At 41.2% G+C, this 18,290-nt stretch overlaps 1 protein-coding gene across 1 annotated transcript; it reads left to right on the plus strand.

Annotated features, from left to right (window-relative positions):
• The first annotated feature begins 364 nt into the window (after positions 1-364).
• Positions 365-16,418, plus strand: LOC310779946 (uncharacterized protein). Its single transcript, XM_083640469.1, has 18 exons — positions 365-509; positions 723-742; positions 4,557-4,623; positions 5,117-5,346; positions 5,467-5,547; positions 7,000-7,068; positions 7,195-7,374; positions 8,187-8,354; positions 9,481-9,544; positions 9,668-9,758; positions 9,894-10,035; positions 11,663-11,767; positions 13,248-13,347; positions 13,635-13,890; positions 14,005-14,079; positions 14,357-14,459; positions 15,012-15,127; positions 15,332-16,418. Exons 1-18 carry the CDS (start codon positions 485-487, stop codon positions 15,423-15,425), a joined length of 1,986 nt encoding a protein of 661 aa, XP_083496595.1. The 5' UTR covers positions 365-484; the 3' UTR covers positions 15,426-16,418.
• Positions 16,419-18,290: the final 1,872 nt, after the last annotated feature.

Consider the following 18,290-nt stretch of genomic DNA (forward strand, 5'->3'; position numbering starts at 1 on the left):
TTATAGTTGTAATATCTGCATAGTAGTACAGTACCCATTATTGGCTGGTAACCAACCAGTCAATCATTTATCTGAAAGACAGGGTCAAACATGATTGTATGGAGGGAGTGCCATAGATAAAGTAATATCTCGAGACAGACTTTCGACTTGCATCGAAAATAGTTTTTTTGTTTTGTTTAACCGATGGGTTCCCAGATTGTAGATGAAGTAGATCTGTGCAAGTACCGGCATGTGTCCAGTAGGGAGCAGCCAAGGGTCTCCGTCAAGAGGACGACAACGCGCATGCGTGCAGCAAAAAGCAAAGCAAGTTCCGTTCAAGGTCTGGAGCTGAAGCTGGTGGCCTGGAGAGAGCGAGGGAGGGAGAGCGTGTAGGCAGCTCGAGGGTGCGCAGCGCGCAGTGGAAGTTGGATGTTTAAAGTTAATGCAACTTATTATGTAATAACCCCACTTTCAGAGTGTGCCTGAAACTATAGCAGCATTGAATATGCCGTTCTATTTCGAAGACCCAGGTAAGAAAAATGTTGGCTTCACTGGCTTATTGTTAGAAGTTTGTGGCTAATGTGGCTAACAGGCTAGCTTTTATAAGTTAGTGGCTAATGTGGCTAACAAGCTAAGCTAGCTTTTTGTTAACAATAACTTAGACCAATCTGTCTGTTCCATTTGATTTGATATAACGTTGTGGGAACGTGTTTTGACTTTGATTGTTTCTGTGTCTTTTCCAGATTTTAGACCCCCCATAGTCGTAAGTATTTTTACACAATTTAACTGTTCAAATCTAGCTAGTTAATGCTTGTTTACAATAAGCCATAAAAAACATGGAATCGCCCAGATTTCCGCATTTCATGGTTGACTCACGTTGGCTACAATACATGATGGTATTTGGAGCAGTATGGGAAACTGGACTTCTCAGTAGCAGAGAGCCCTCGCAGACACCATACAACTTGTTGAGCGTGATTTGGACTAGCAGTTAATAAATTAGTTTTTGAGTTTAAACGGTAACGTTTTTTTTATAAAACTTTATTTGACACTTTAGAACATACAGTTTAAAATAAAACATCAGAACTGAAAACATATGAGACATAAAGAAACGTGAGACAGAGAGAGATACGGGTGAAACGGCAGACATAACCAGTACAGTGTACATAACATAAAATTAAAATAAAGAAAAGTAAGGGTGCGAGAGGGGTTTATGAGTACAGTTAATGTAAAAACTTTGAAAGTATTGCAAATAAACACTGTTTTGACTGCTTTTTTGTTAATTGACGATGAGATAGTTGAAAGGTAAAGCTCCATTTCCCTCATAAATACTAAGAATCTAGGTTTTTGTTAGTACATTTACGTGGAATTTGGCAAGAAGTATAATCAAATTCATAAGAAAAAGCACATTCTCGTCTTTGCTATTGTAATCAGAGCAACCAAAAATAATATTCCTATAGTCAAAACAAAATCTGAGAAAATGTTCCACAGTTCAAAATTTACAAGACCAGAGTAGATGTGAGCAGGTTTCAGGATGTAATTCACAGAAAGAGCAATTTACATCTATCTAATCTATCTATCTATTCAATATTACTAACATAATTACTCCAGTAAAATGCTGCAGTAGGAATAGAAACAATGTTGTTCTGAAACGGAGCTCAGAGTTCATACCCTTATTAAAAGAAAAACAAACTACCTAAAGGAGATTGGAGTAGGTCAGGGGGCTACACTGAAAGTATGGTTACCAGATGGAATAGCATAAAAAACAATAGCAAATTATTTTGTGTTACTGGTACCTTGTATCTGCTGAGAAATTCTGAGTAGTTGTATAGGAGTCATTTATTGAACAACTGATTCACTAATATAATACCATTGTTAAACCATTTATCATAAAATAATGATTTGTTCTTATATACAATGTTACAGTTGTTCCAAATATAGCATCTCTGCAGAGAGAAATTGTAGCGTTACACCTCATTCGTAATGTTACTCTGACATCACGCAAAGGAGGCAGGAAGGGACCCGGAACTGGGGGTAACCTGCCATTCAAAACAATGAGTGCGGATGTGAATTTTGCGAATAAGCAACACGTACGTGGTCTGAGCTTAGGTTTTTAGCCCGAATATTACAAAATACCCCATTGATTCATAACGGGTCTAAAATCGTGTTATAGTAGTTTGGCACATTTAGTGACAAGCAAGACAACAACGGACAGGTTTTTGTATTGAGTTTGGCATCAGTGGGCGTAACCCATAAGAGAGTACACACATCACTGATGATCACATGTGATCACATCACAGGGATTTAAAGTAACTTGAATGTGTGACCTGGAAAATAAATGTGTGCACTCTGTTACGGTTAGCTTCACTTCACTTTCTTGACGTGGCTGTTTTAATTGGCTGCGATTAAATCCTGTCCTTCCTCAGTCTCAATCAAAACTGTAGCCTAGGCTTACAACGGACTAATTTCCAGACAGCTACTACAGTATTTAAAGGTGAATGTCTGTTAGGGATGGGCATTTTAAGCAATTTAAATACTCGAGTACTCTCCTTATATTATGAACGAGTGCTCGAGCACTCGCGCGGGGGGGGGGGGGGGTCTGTGTGATTACTATGGTAATGACTGAGCAGGGGTAATTTGCTGTATATGGGGCTGTTCACACATAACGTTTGCATTTTTGCATGGAAAAAGCACTACCTGGAGCATTTTTTGTCAATATCACAGTCAGTCCCTCTGACTGTGATATTAGGTGACGCTAAGCGAACATCTAAAGCCTACAGGTGCTCTTATGCTCGAGCAAAGCTCCGTGGGGGTGGGGCCCCGCGAGTCTCCGTGAGTCACCGTGCAGACCTCGCGCTGGGGCTGATGCCATTATACTCAGAAAGTGATCAGCATGTATTGTAGCTATTGTACAATGGTGAGAAGAACAGCCCGTGAAAAGTCGCAATGAAACGCTGTGTAGTACTGAGTGCGCTTTCACTCTCAAACGACCGCACATCAGCACATGAAGGACTCACCAAACTTGTTTTTACTGAAAGCCGTTTTTACTTCTCAGCCCTGATTGCCTACTCTGTGCTGCTTTTAATCTCTCTCAATCATGCTCTCAACACAACACATTTACTTGGTGAAATTACTAAAAACGAACAGTTGCAAATCTAAGTTTATAGCCTACCACATGGGTCAAGAAATGTGGCGAAAACACAGCTCAGTGTTCAGGGTTCAGTGAATCGAAAGCAGCCATGTTTGGAGAGAAGCTCGCGCTGTTAGAAAAAAAATCAGGCAGAACGCGAGCGGCCGCTGGAGCTAGCGCATAACCACGCCCAACAAATTTACGTAATTTGACGCGCCCGCCCCTCGCTCCACCCCTGCGCCCTTCACGGCAGGGTGAGCATAATTCAGCCTTACCTCAAACAGTATCTCCGATGGTTGGATGGATGGCATTAGCGCTTTGGAGCAGACAAGTTGTGAAACAAGCGAATGCATTTCCAATAGCCTACATGTCCATTGTCCAGCAATGTCAGGTTATTGTGTAGTATCATCCCTTTTGCTTTATGATCACTGTTACACTAACGTAAATCCACGGATTACAAGGTCCGGTGTTCTGCCAAAAAGTGAAAACTGCCCACAGTGCCCAGTGTGATTAACGTTACAGCTGCAGCTAAATAGTGATCACCATGAAGCGATTGTCTCCCAAAAATTGATTCTTTCTCCACATTTCTTGTGACTACTGTTATGGGAAACGACAGTGTAGTCAGTAAACTAGCGTTACTGCAAAGTTTTGAATGAGTTTTATCGGGCGTGCGCTATGAAGAAGTGTGCGTCTCCTTCGGGAGCATATCTTCAGCCACCATTTTCGGGATGAGCTGGAAAACTTCCGGTTAAAACTTTCAAAATAATGTTACTTAAACAAAAGTAAATAGCTTATTGATGCATGTTGGAGGAGAAAAGGTATTTCAACGAATGAAGCAGCAAACCTTGTATCAAAATACTCGTGATGTCATATGGCGTGAAACTGTGGCTGTAACGCATTACTCAAAATAAATAAGGTTACGTTACAATAGGCGTTTTATTTTGAAAGCAACAAAGCGGACGATGTTCTTGTACATTCTGGCTGACTTGACGCCCGTGCAGTTCATGCTGCCAGATTCACATAACGATGCGTGCGTAGATCTTCTAGACCATTTTTAAAGGGGGGGGAGTGGGGCGAGTACCCGAACAGCAGAAACGTTACTCGACTACTGACGTTATGAACGAGTGCTCGAGTACCCGAGTACTCGCGCCCATCCCTAATGTCTGTTCAACCAATGAGCCAGTGCTTCCACAAAAACAGAAGTGAAAGCTATCCCTAGCTCCGCAGTGTGCATGCATGTACTTGTGCCAGACAATAACCCCAGTTTCTAGTTTTCAGTGGTGTAAAATTGACCAACTCTTAATTAGTATATAAGGTGAAAGTGATTGCTTTTTGCTTGCTTGCTGATTGAAAGCTTGACACATTTTCCCGGCAAAAAGAGTTGGGGGAAATGTGATGGGTGTGAGCAATTCTATGGAACTGACATCCTTCTCTCTTTCTATCCTTCCAGAAAAGGGTAGTGGATATGTTTGAAAGAAATGCTCCTTTTCCAAGGGTTGTAAGGATTGGATTTATTGGTAAGGAAGGAGATACTTCATAATGCATCTAATACTACGGTAGTCATGATTATGTGTAATGATTTATTTTGTTGTATTTTATCTTAAAATCATTCTCAGTAAGTTTGTACTAGCATATTGTATTTTCTTTTTTAATAAAAAAAATGTTTTTGTTTTCTTTTTTTTAAGCATATTGTATTTTATTTGTATTTGTAAGCATATTGTTTGGAGTGAGATGATCTCATCTGCACAGCACAGTCAATATTCCCTTTTTTGTTCTGAAAAGTGTTTAATTTGTGAAAATACACTAAACGTGGGTGTAATGAAATTACTTTGCTGTGCACATTCAGTAAATGGAATTAATGTATTTATTGTTGTTCAAAGCTTCAATCTTAAATCAGCCAACAGCCAAAATCATCCATAACTTTGCTTATATGGCTTTCACTTTGGTACTGTCTGTCTGACCACTGCTGTTCACCCATTCAGCACTAAACGCCGTTCTCTCCTCTTCTAGTAACTGATGATGATCCGGATGATGACCTAAGTTATCCTAGTGAAGACTTTTGGTATGGCAGCGCCAGTGATTTTAATACAAGATTTACACGGGCTTCCACCAATTCCTACGAAGAACGAAGAATCGTTCCGGCTCAATCTAATCGCTTCACATCGTCACCACCAGCACCAGCACCAGCTCGCCACCACCTTTCACAGCTGTCCTCTGCAGTGGCTAAGCCAGTTGAGAGCGTGAGCTTAGAATTTTTTATTTGATCTCATGAACCCATATGAGTGTCTTCTTGGATTTGATTGTGCTCAGTTGAAACGGTTGAACTCTGTGTAATGTCAGTTGCATCACCTCTCCATTAGCATGCCGAAAGAAGAGCCAGATTATTACAAGAGTCGAAAAAAGTTAAAGAAAGGGCTGCGAAGAAGCGGCTTAAGAAACAGGCAAGTTGTGCTCTCGTATCTCCCACTATTTCCCAGCAGCCATGAGTGTATGTTTGATTGTGCGGATGAAGTCTGTGATGGGAATGATCGTTAATCATACTAACGTTGCTTAAATTGTTCCTTCTCAGTGGATATCAATGGAGTCTGTAACTTTTAACACATTCACTGCCAACAGCTTTTTTTTTTACTGTAGGTAGCTTCTGCCAAGGTTTTTTTTTGAGGATTCTGGCTCATCTTTCAAGAGCCGAGGATTATTTTCTGTTAGGATTTTGTGAACACAAAATATCTCAAAAGAACTAATAGAATGTGTGCTTTCTCTGTCTAAAAGAGTTAGTTTGTAGAGTTAGTAGTTATGTAGGCATTAGCAGTTGAATACAGCATGGTTTCAGCGTCTGAAAATTTAAGCTGAGATAAATGCCTTTTTGTGAAATTCGATAGAACAGTCACTTTAACCATTTATTTTTGGCATCAGTAAGACGTCAGACATCTAAACAATAGTTTTGAACAGTAATTTCCTCCATAACAGCAGGAAACCCCCCTCTCCTTCAAACTCCTCCCTCCGTGTGTGTTCTCCTCCTCCCTCCGTGGCTGCAGCGGGTGTGTCACAAGCGAGTTTCTGCTGCCTGTCTGCTGCCTGGCTGCCCCTCGTCGGGCGAGTCTGGATGGGCTCGCTCGTTTCTTGGGGTTTCGGTTGAGAGATTTGATGAAGCTTTTGCGATTCTGTGCTTATTTATGCTGCGTGTTTCAAAGTGTGTTGCACCCAGTCTATTTTTGGAACCCCCCACCGTTGTGCGCCACCGTTGTGCGCCAGCGTGAAAGCGTTTTCGCCAAACCATTCTACAGTATGAGAATGGTTTCCTCGCGCTTTCCCCTGCAGTTTTGGCTCAGCTTTTTCTAGTCTGGAGAGCACTGTCGCCACTTAGTGGGTCGGTGGAATGGGTTGTACACGTTCGGTGGCTCCCATATTTTTATAGGAGATGTAAAAGGGTTAGATCCACGTCCCACCGTCAAAATTTTTTTTTTTTTTTTTTTGACGAGATATCTCGTCCACGGCAGTCAACCGCTGGTTTCTGCTTGGCGAGATATCTCGTCCACGGCAGTGAACGTGTTAATCCAATATGGATGGCTTTCTGCCTGTATATCAGGCCTGCAGTTTAACTCTTTTTGAATAATAGGGGTCATTCATACGACAGCGCCTTTGATGCTAATATGTCCGGCTCTGTAAAGGCTTGGCACATAACTAATCTAATTTGTCTAGTGTCATCTGAATACTGTATATATGAAGTCATATGGTGATGTATGTTACCATAGAAGACAACTACTATTGTGATTGTTGGTCTAAAAGGAGGGTCATATGAGCCACTGTCCTTAGCTCGTTTGGCCTGACACAAGTTTTGCTATAGAACTTCCACGACCGTATAATCGCCTGACTCCTGTATTGTTGCCCAACAGAGACAGAAGGAAAGAAAACTGCTTGAGAAGTTGGAGAAGGAGAAACAAAATCCACAAAAAAGCATTGAGGTAATTGTCACCTTTCCGCTGCATTTGTTTACCACATCTGTAAAAGTTAACCAATGCCTTGAGGAAAACAAACAACATGCATACTAATATCCTGTTTCTTTCTTTCTTCTTTTTCCTGTTTCACAGGTAGAGAATGACTCGCAGCCGTCCAAAGCAGAGGAGAGTAAAGAGGTTAATGATAAATGTAATGCAGGAGTTGGCCTGTATGATACAGACAGCAGTGAAGAAGGTGAAGATTGGCAGGTCTGGGAATCCAGTGAAGAAGAAGAAGAAGAAGAAGGGAGTGAACCTGAGAGTGAATCAGAGGTACCAACACTGTTTTCTTTGGGTTGGTTTCACTGCAATTCAGACTCATATTCAAATTTCTTTCCATTATTGGGGGCATGGGCAAAAAGAAAGCTTTTTCTTTTTGAATTGTTATGGCATGAACCCAACTTAGTTTTTTGGAGATTCATTGATTTGTTTATATTTCTATAATAACTTATAAATCAGGCTTCTTGTTGTTATACTGAAAAAAGTACATTTAGCCACTTAAAAATGTTTTATTTTGAAATGGGCAGTGAAGTGATTATTTTTCACAATCCTTGGAAAATGTGGCCATACACAAATTCTAGTAACTTTGATTTTCTTTCAAGTCTTGGTTTAAGCTTGTTTTACATATAAACCATACATGATCCACACACTGTATGAAGCTGTTTATATGGTGTAATTTGTAGTTCAGGTGTATGCCAACAAGACTGGTTCAGTGATTCTGTTCGGTTTGTCACACGAGCGATAAAAAGACACCCTTTTATGACCTTTTATCAGAATATGAATATGACGGCTCTAGGTCAAAGGTCAAATACAACCCCACCCCTACCCCGACCATGAGAACATCACCGCACCTCCCCCACCACCCATTCTGAAGAAAGGGTGTCTTTATATCTCCCTCACACAATTAAGAATAACTGTTAAGCCCCTGAATTTGCTATCACTTTGAATGTAACCTGACATTTGATTTCTGTTTTGAGTGTCCTAACTACTCAGAAAAGTGAAAAAATCAAATCTATTTGAATCATGGACCAACCCCTATGTATGCTTTAAACTGTGATCTTGCCTGTTCTTTGTGTTTTGGTCAGGAGTTGGATATGAACAGTGCTTTTGTGAGTAAAGCTGCCCTCCTAGTTCAGCGTAAACTGGAGCAAAAGCCCAAGTCTGAGAGGAAGGAGAACAAGAAGAGCCAGGTTAAGAAGGAAACTCCACCAGCCACTGACCAACCTAATGAAGACCACAATGATGTGAACAAGGTGGGAGCTCAGCATTGCAAATAATAGTCAGAATCTGTCATTTCATAGTTAAGATTTGACATTCTTGCTCGTTTGCCCTTCTAAACAACCATGCCTGGTGGTTGCTGGGCATTTGTACCGATCGATACTTCTTTTATTCACGTCTTGCATCGATGCTTTTTTGTTGCAGTGTTTGTTTACTTGCATGAAGTTGTTTTGGTTAGATTTGATTGTGGATAAAGAACAACGGCATCCAAGAGAGGTGTGTGTGTGTGTGTGTGAGTGTGAGAAAGTGTATAAACACTTATTTCCAACATGGTCCCTGGTCTTATAAAAACAGGACAAACCATAACATATAACATCATAAACAAAACAGTCAAGAATAAAAAGAACGGGAGATATGCACCAACATAAGTTCCAAAATACGTTACTCGAAAATAATTTCTTCAGAAGGTTTTTGAAACCATTCAGAGAGTTCGCAGACTTAATTTCGTTAGGGATCTTGTTCCACTCCCCATAGCCATGATATGACGCCATCTGCATTAGTGTCTCATTACTCTGCTTTACTCTCCCTATCCAGCTATTTGTATTCCTTTCATTTTGCACGCTAGTTGGATTTTGTCCATGCTTCATAAAATTGTGATTAGTGACCACCAACACATCCATATCTAACAATGTGACCATTGTTTTTTTTGTTTTGTTTTTACCCCCCCCCCCCCCCCCCCCCAGACCTACCATTAATGAGTTACGGTGTAGCCACATCCAGAGTAGGGGATCATCGTAATGCCGCACACTTATTAATTTCTCAATAAATTAACCATTAATTAAGCATCATTACTATAAAGGTGGATGGGAAGAGGCTATAGGGTCTGTGTCAGATCCTGTGAGTGCAGACCAAAGTCCAACCAAAGTCTACGGCTGATTTCACTGATTAGGTCCTCCTTGCTGGTTCAAGTTGTGGTAATCAGTGAAACCACATTATAGCCTTTGGTTGCAACAGAAACATTCATACTCTCGGCCCTCCATGGCACAAGGGTTGACCTCCCTGTGATCAGATGCCCAGCCTTGACCCTTGACCTCCCTGTGATCGGATGCCCAGCACTCACCCTTGCCATTTTTAAACCTCTCTTTCTCCTGGTCTCAACAGGATACTGCCACCCCTAACACTCCCGCCTATGAAGACCATGTAAAAATAAGTACAGAGTTTGCAGGTGAGTTTTGTCCACAACGTACACAAAATGTACAGCCAGCTGGGTTAATCATTGTTTGAGTCACCGTTTCTATGTAAACAATACTTTATCAACCAAGTGTTTGACTAAAATTCTTCTTTGCAGTTCTTGGGAATCAGTTTGCAAGTGCCGGAGATTTTAATATGGCTGTGAAGTATTTCACGGACGCAATTAAGTACAACCCTACAGAGTTTAAGTAAGAATACGTCTCATCACTTCTACCCAATTTGATTATATTCAGTATCAATATCCTTGTAATAGTGTCCTCCTTCATAGTGATCACCATCCATTGACTGTCAGACAATGTTTAAAGTGATTATTTTAATTGCAGGCTGTTCGGCAATCGCTCTTTCTGTTTTGAAAAAATGCAACAATATGAGAAGTCGCTGACCGACGCCGAGTTGTCCCTCAGCATGTTTCCCGGCTGGGTCAAAGGCCTTTATAGAAAGGGCCGGGCTCTGGCCGGTCTGAAGGTAAGTGGCCATGTCTGCACCACCCACACTGTCCCCACTATGTCATACATGTCATGTCCTAACTAGAGATGCACCACCCACACTGTCCCCACTATGTCATACATGTCATGTCCTAACTAGAGATGCACCACCCACACTGTCCCCACTATGTCATACATGTCATGTCCTAACACATCTGCACCACCCACACTGTCCCCACTATGTCATACATGTCATGTCCTAACACATCTGCACCACCCACACTGTCCCCACTATGTCATACATGTCATGTCCTAACACATCTGCACCACCCACACTGTCCCCACTATGTCGTACATGTCATGTCCTAACACATCTGCACCACCCACACTGTCCCCACTATGTCATACATGTCATGTCCTAACACATCTGCACCACCACACTGTCCCCACTATGTCGTACATGTCATGTCCTAACACATCTGCACCACCCACACTGTCCCCACTATGTCGTACATGTCATACTAACACATCTGCAGCACCCATACTTTACTGTCTCCACCATGTCATGTCCTAACACATCTGCACCACCACACTGTCCCCACTCTGTCATACATGTCATGTCCTAACACATCTGCACCACCCACACTGTCCCCACTATGTCATACATGTCATGTCCTAACACATCTGCACCACCCACACTGTCCCCACTATGTCATACATGTCATGTCCTAACACATCTGCACCACCCACACTGTCCCCACTATGTCGTACATGTCATGTCCTAACACATCTGCACCACCCACACTGTCCCCACTATGTCATACATATCATGTAGTTGAGTCACAGTCAATGTGGTGCAGTCAGGACTCCGATATGATATTGCAGGTTGGAATGACCTCGTGGTCACTTTGTCCTTGTTGCCACACCAGTGAATTATTTCCAGAAGTCAGCTGACTGACCAGACTCGCATTGATGACTCACACACCGTGTGTGTGTGTGTGTGTGTGTGCAAAATAAGTGGCACATTTTTTATAAAGACACACAAACATAAACACAGTGTGTGTGTGTGTGTGTGTGTGTGTGTGTGTGTGTGTGTGTGTGTGTGTGTGTGTGTGTGTGCGTGCGTGCTTACTTTGACTTTTCAGGAGTAGAGGCTTAGGCCCCTTTGGTGCCTCTTATCTGTTGTGGCTATGCTTCTTATCTGTTGTGGTTATGAAGAACACCCGGTAGTTTAATGAACACGAGAGACAGACTGCTGCAGTATCAACGTTTTAGAAGGGGACAAAGTGTGGCACTGCTTTGTCCATTTACCTAATGTATGTGTATATGTGTGTGTGTATATATATATATATATATATATATACATACATATATACATACATACACATATGTATGTATAGAGAGAGGGGGAGAGAATATCTTTTTTACTGGGCTTACTTATATATACTGTAGACCGTTTTACCGGAATTCTGTTTGGACTCAAGTTTATTTCCGCTCAGTTATTGTATAAGCAAACACTGCAACAGGAAGTAAGGCTAGGGCCAATTTAGAATGTTTATGTAAAGTTTGTACAGAATATGAATCCAGCCAAGTTGAGTGAGTCTGAACTTGTATTGAATCCTGTGTCAGAGAGTTCTAGATCTTGTGGTTGTTTCTTCTCCCCACAGAGGTATGATGAGGCCGCCCAGGCCTTTAAGGAGGTTTTGAAGCTGGACAGCTCCTGTACAGATGCTGCCCAGGAACTGATGCGCGTGCAGATAACGCAACTAATGGTGTGTAACAGTATTGTTGAACAGTGAACTATGGTGTTATGTCGTGATGTATTATGTTGCATGTGAAAATGCATACTCTTATTGTCTTATACGTTGATGTGCATTGAACCAGTATCAAGTTTATTTAGCTATATAAAATTGTGCATGACTGGTGTGAAAATGTTTGTTAAAGCAGCTACGAGCAACTTTTTCGATTGTTATTAAACAGTATAAATTTAATATCAATGCATCACATCTTACCTCTAATAGTCGACGAGACCAACGCACAGTAGTCTCGCTTGAACCCCGAGTGAATCGGCCAGTGTTAGTCTGTCTGTGGCCAGGGCAGATCAGGAAGTGAAATGAAACGGTTTGCAGCAGCCACTTCAGCCATAACCACAAAATAACTTCCAAAAAACCTGTTAGAATATAACGAGAGATGTTCCCGAGAGTATGCGTGGCGTTCACATTGTTTATGTTATGTTGCTAGGCAGCGCAAACGGCGTAGGCAGGCAGCTGCGTTTCACTTCCGGGTTTCACTTCTGCGTTTCACTTCCGGGTGTAGCCGGGCCGGCCGTAGGAGAGAGAGAGAGCCCCCTGTTGACGCGAGTTTAGACAGACACAGACTTAATAATCACCTAAGGGAGCAATCTCCGATTGACACGGCTTTGGTCTCAGCTACTATTATAGGTAAGATGTGATGCATCAATATTGTAATTATACTGTTTAATAACAATCGAAAAAGTTGCTCGTAGCTGCTTTATTGGTCTGTATGTTGACATTACATATATTGTAACTAATGGAAAACAAATGTATCTAAAGTAGGGATGTTCATCAATTATCGAAAATCGATAATCGATCGTTAAGGATTGGAATCGATCCTGTGGCATTTGGATCGATTTTTTAATTATTAAAAAAAAAAAAAAAAATTTTTTTTTTTTTTTTTTTTTGAACTAGGTTTGGGTGGAATTCGTTACTCCTCGCCCCACTCCATTGCACAGCCGACTAACGTGAGGTGGAGCTTCATATAGTCTCTAGTTTTCTGGCTGGGCACGGGCCTTTGTGCCAACAAAACTGTTTTAAACATGGGAAATTCACACCGGCATGCGCCGGGGACAGCAGTGTTGGAGAGGAGACACATTGAAATAAAGAGTTCATTGAGGAGAACACGTTGTCTTTCGTATTTTCTGCCATAGGCATTCATTTTGTAAAAAAAAAAAATGAAAATATTGAAAATTTTCTAAGTATTAATAAAATCGATAATCGATAATTGATCGTTAATTCTCACCGATTATCGATTTTGGAAATTTTTCAAAATGAACATCCCTAATCTAAAGGGAACTTCACTGTTGTACTTATTAAGTACGTTGTTAAGTACGTTGAGTAATGTACATTGTACTTACCGTAAGTACCGTACGTTGAACCCTTAACTGAATATGGTGTCCATGCTTTGATATTGTTGCTTACCTGGAATCCCGTTTATTTTTTGTTTTTGTTTCAGGAGTATGGTTTCTCTCGGGAGCAGAGCTCAAATGCCTTAATAATTCATGGGACACTAAATAAAGCACTGGAGGTGCTGTCCAATTTAAATGCTACACCAGGTGAGTGTTGCTTTGTCTGTGCTTTTGCTACTTTCTGAGGGTTGTACCCAGATGCTGTTTTGCATCAGAGGACATTTAAAATCTGCTTGCACGAGTGAGGTCTGCCTGTTTGGAGTACATCTTCCTAAGTCAATGGGGTTGTAGCTTCAGTGGAATTACATGATCAACTTGTATGGTTATCCTAAAATGAATCTGCTAAATTCCAGTTTGTGTAAAGTGTGCTTGCTTGTCCACATTTTAACTGTCAATTTTCTAAATCTAATCTAAATGCTTGTCACTGTGTTTAGGAGCCACTTTTAATGACAGGCTTCCAGCTCGTGAACTTCAACCACCGGCTCCAGTAGTTAATATCACCAGAGCCCCTCCACTTCCTTCAGCCAACCCAAACCCCCACGTAGCTCCTCAGTCTCCGGATGCACCAAAAACACCACTTAAGAACAGACCTTTAGGTCCGGCCCAGAATATGTCAAATGTCCACAGTCAGCCAAAGCCCATTTCTGATCAAGCGATGAAGACCAACCATGAAGATCGTCAACTGCCACCGTGAGTTTTGATACAGTTATACAGTTAGAGAGCCCAACCAGTGACATACTCACACACCTCTGCATTTTTGAAATCCCTAACCACTCCTTAAACATCAGTATTTTCTTTCAACAGGGAACTGTTTCCAGTATGGGTGGGAAACGTGGTTTTCAAAGTAACTGAGCCCATGGTAACCAAGCTATTTAGCAGGTAAGGGAATACTTCGTTTTTATAGGAAGCCTTTTTACTCCACAATGCTGTACATCCACTTTTAGAGAAGGAACTCTTAGCTGATGGTTCTACACACACACCTATGAAACGAAATGATAAAATCATTATAGAAGATATGTGTATGCATGATTACTGAACTCAGTACATCTACCACTCCCCTTGAAAAAAAATCAAACTTGGACTTCCCAGTTTTCTTTGTGATTAAAAAAATGTATTATGTTAATCTCATTCACCAAGACCATCTCTTCTCTTGCAGTGTTGGGGCTATCTATAGTGTCAAGCTTCTGACTCCCAAACGATGTGCCTTTGTAAACTTTACCAAGCAAGAGTACTGTGATGAGGCGATCCGACAATTGAATGTAAGTAGTCCCTGGACTATGGGTAATGGGGTTGGACTAGTGGGCGAGAGGCTTGAAGTCGTAACTTCACTACAGACTGTCTGCACTGACTTCTGTTGCACCTTTTGCATACATTAAGTTGGTGTTTTCCAATGTAATCTTAACCTCATTCTCACTTGCATAAATCACCTTATCTGTTTGAAGATATATTTACGAATGTAGATGTAGGCTAAATAGAGTAATCTCTAGACATTGGTATAACGCATGGACCATGAGACAGATGGTAAGGGAGGAAATACCGGGAATTGACATTGTTTATCTAGTCTATCAACTCCCGGTCACTGATTGGGCCCCATGTTTTGAGTTTCTTCTCTTAATTCAGCCACAACTATCTTCTGCTTGGGTCCTGTTGAGCTCTGCTTATCGTTTCCTCTTGATGGCCAAGGTCTCCATGACATGCATATTATTTGCTTACCCTTACATGCACATGAGAGGCACTAGGACCATGCCAGGAGTATATCAACTCCTTTGCTTTCTACTGGATTTTTATGTGATCTTTGTGCTCTTCATCAGGGCTATGAGCTAATGGGCACCAGCATTATTGTGCGATACCCAGAGAGGATCCCTGCAGGCATGCACATATCCAGGTCGGCAAAGATCACAGATGACCTGCAAGATGAGAATTTCAGGTGAGTGACTTGCAACCCATTTTGGATTCAAATTGAAGTTTTGGGTTTGTTTGCATTGCCCTGTCGTTTGTGGTGATAACAGATTAAGGGCAGTGAGTCTTCTTTTTGGAAAACTGTAGTCACTCTACCATCACCCCACATTGAACTGAAAATAATAATGGTGATTACTAAATAGGAAACTACTGGCTACTCCTGTGTTTACAGGCAAAATGAGTGGAGGAACGGGGGTGGCTGGACCTGGAGACCTGGCCCCCATTACAAACCCGGCTCCGACCACAGAGGCTTCCACAAGTGCTGAAATGGAAAAAGATGCAGACAAGATGCCATGGGTCCGATCACCTTCAATAAAAGCAGAATCACTCATACTGTCTGATACAGAGTAGTCGGTGACATTTACAGGGTTTAAAGGCTTTTTGCTCATTTTTGAATTAATAACAATATTTATCTTTAACAGTTTTATGAACATTTTAAATATTAGTCACCAAAAATGAAAGCCTCTGATCATATACATATATATTTTGTTTAAATGCTTTTTTGTTTTTGTTTTTATTACATTTTAATTGACTGGTTTACCTAAATTGATGATTCGAGGTTTCCAAAAAGCATCTTGTGCCAGTGCCAAGATCATTGCAGTTCAAGTCAAGTGCTAAAAATGTATTTGGGGAAACTGTACCCAGTTCATTATTTCTCAGGAATTGCAGCAGCCAACAGAGAGGCAGGGCAGGCTAAGTGGCAAAACAACTACCAGCCTGGTAGCCCACCAGTCCTAAGCACCGGGGATTTTCTTTTAACGTAATCTTTTAGATTTTTTTTATTCCCCCACCCCCAAATTTGGCCTATGGAAGCTTGTATCATAGCTTTTTAAAATTCTCAATTCCACGATTCTGTTATCACAGAAACTATAGGGCCTTACCTTAATGCTGCCATCAGTCTGTCGCAGGCCCCTGTCACAAAAGACACTTGGCCGGCGGTGCGGCAATACTTGCCAGATGACCTAAGAACTTTCCTGGTGAAAACACTGCCATTCAAACCACATTTTGAAAGGGGGGGGGGTCTTTTTTATATTTTCATTTTTGCCTGTCATAGCTGGGAAACTGAGAAATTACTTATTATTGCTGTTCATCCATGTATTAGTTGACTTTGCTCTACAGGTCTGGTTACGACACTTGATTAGTGGTTGAACATGGGGAGCCATATCAGGCATTTTATGTTTAGATTTCAATCGGAGGCCTTTAATTATACCATTTGTGTTCTTAATCTCCTAAAAAAGAATTAAATATTCTTTCACATTCTCAGTTGCTGTCTCATAACTTGATTTGAATGAAATTTGCTGAAATTTTGAGGCTGGAAAACCAGTAGATGGCAGCACAAGCTAAGTATTCCATCCAGTGTCTGTTGGAGCCTCTTTCACACAGTTAAATTACTGGGATAACCTTTCAGCCACGGCTACTTGTGATTTTCAGTATTCGCACATGCAGCTACATTCACCAACATTTCCGTTTTCCTTTTAACACATGCCATGGCAATGCCAGAATAGATGGGGCAAGTGACAGAGGAGGGGGACTCTGTTGTGGGCCGCTGAGGAGAGGTGTCAGGACTGTCCCATTGTGTTTCAAAGCGACCCAATCAAATTGCAGGGATTTTCCCTGAACCATTACTAGGTGGTGGGAAAGAATTCCCATTAATAATATCAATCCCTGCTCCTGGAAATGTGATGTGAGAGGGGCTTTACCTGCCCAAATGTGTGAAAATCATTCCTTGATGGGCACTGTTACCTCAATTTACTTTTCTCAGTTTAGTGGTTCCTCATGTCATCAATAGACTATTTTATACCATGTGTGCATAGTCATGTGCATATTCTGCACCTTGTTATTCACTGCAGCACCTGAAATAGCACAACAAAATCACTGGCTGTCCTATGAGTTTGAAATGTGAAAGGCTTCCTCTGTATAGTTGGCTGAAAGGAAACTTCAGTAGAAAACAACCGCTATGATAAATACACAGGTGTCAATGTAGGCTACTTGATTTCTCCCTGCAGCCCAACTTCCAACAAAGTGTTTCTTCTGAGCATAAGATGCCTCCACACACACACACACGCACATAACTTTATTGTTGTTGACTTTGCAACATACACCTGTGTAAACTAAAGAGTAGGTTTTAATCCCAATGCGGTATGCCTCTGAAACACCTGACCTTCATACTTGTTGAGCTGGGAGCTTTTACATCTCAAGGTCGAGGTTTGATTTAGGGATGTGTAGAAAGCCGTGTCAAGATCAAATTTCATTGTTTATATTGATTTATAAGGCACTGACCTATTTCAATTATTTTAGGGCGAGGGACTGGAACTGGGTGATGTGACACAAATTGAAAAAGTTGCATACTAAGCTTAATCCAGCTGCGTTCATTTTATAAATCGGGTGTACCATGGCTACTATTTGAAAATGGTCTTTACAGAAAATGTAATCTAATTAGGCCGTGTTTTGAGATAAGATCAACTATCTTATCATGGATTGGGCCCATACAGTCTATGATTGGGCCCAAGATGACGTCCCCTAGCTGTGCTTTTGAGTCATTTTAACCTGCAACTGAATGTACTAATCTGATCTGGGCCATATTGAGAGTTGTGTGGACACTGGACAGATTTGTGAGTGATCAGAAGATTACTAGATTTTGTCACCTGGCGTAAGATCCAGTCTACTGCAGTGAGAATTATCTTCATTCTATCACCTTACTTGTCAAAACCATTGTGAGTAGAAAACTGTACTTTAGCTTTGGTACAACCATATCCACAGCTGGGACCAAATTTTTTTTTTTACACTTAATATTCAAATTGACCATCATCTCATTTAGAACTATGCTACAGGCATTGAAACACAGATGCAAAATATATCTTTAACCATTTGTGGAAATGTTAAATTCCGTCACATGGGTTGATGATCAAATTCTTCTTAGGTCCACGGCACCTTTCAACCATCATCAAACTCGCCCCAAAAGAGGGTCTCATTCATCATCCCTGTCTGAGGGGAAATCTGAATTACCGTATTGGAGTTTGGGGATTTGAGACTACTTTCCTAACAAGCCCAAATCATGCAAACATACAGACTGGCCCTTTGTCTCAACATTAATTAATATATTATTGCCCTTTAATACTCAGGTGTAGTGC

The sequence above is a fragment of the Poromitra crassiceps genome (assembly GCF_964638095.1).
Source record: "Poromitra crassiceps genome assembly, chromosome: 7".
NCBI classification, from domain to species: Eukaryota; Metazoa; Chordata; class Actinopteri; order Beryciformes; family Melamphaidae; genus Poromitra; species Poromitra crassiceps.

What these genes read in the sequence shown, in the direction of transcription:
- LOC310779946 (XM_083640469.1), top strand. Translation starts at nt 485, where the DNA reads ATGCCGTTCTATTTCGAAGACCCAG. An exon ending in ATTTTAGACCCCCCATAGTC is followed by an intron (nt 743 to 4,556) that starts GTAAGTATTTTT and finishes CTATCCTTCCAG; the next exon opens with AAAAGGGTAGTGGATATGTT. An exon ending in TGCAGATAACGCAACTAATG is followed by an intron (nt 11,768 to 13,247) that starts GTGTGTAACAGT and finishes TTTTTGTTTCAG; the next exon opens with GAGTATGGTTTCTCTCGGGA.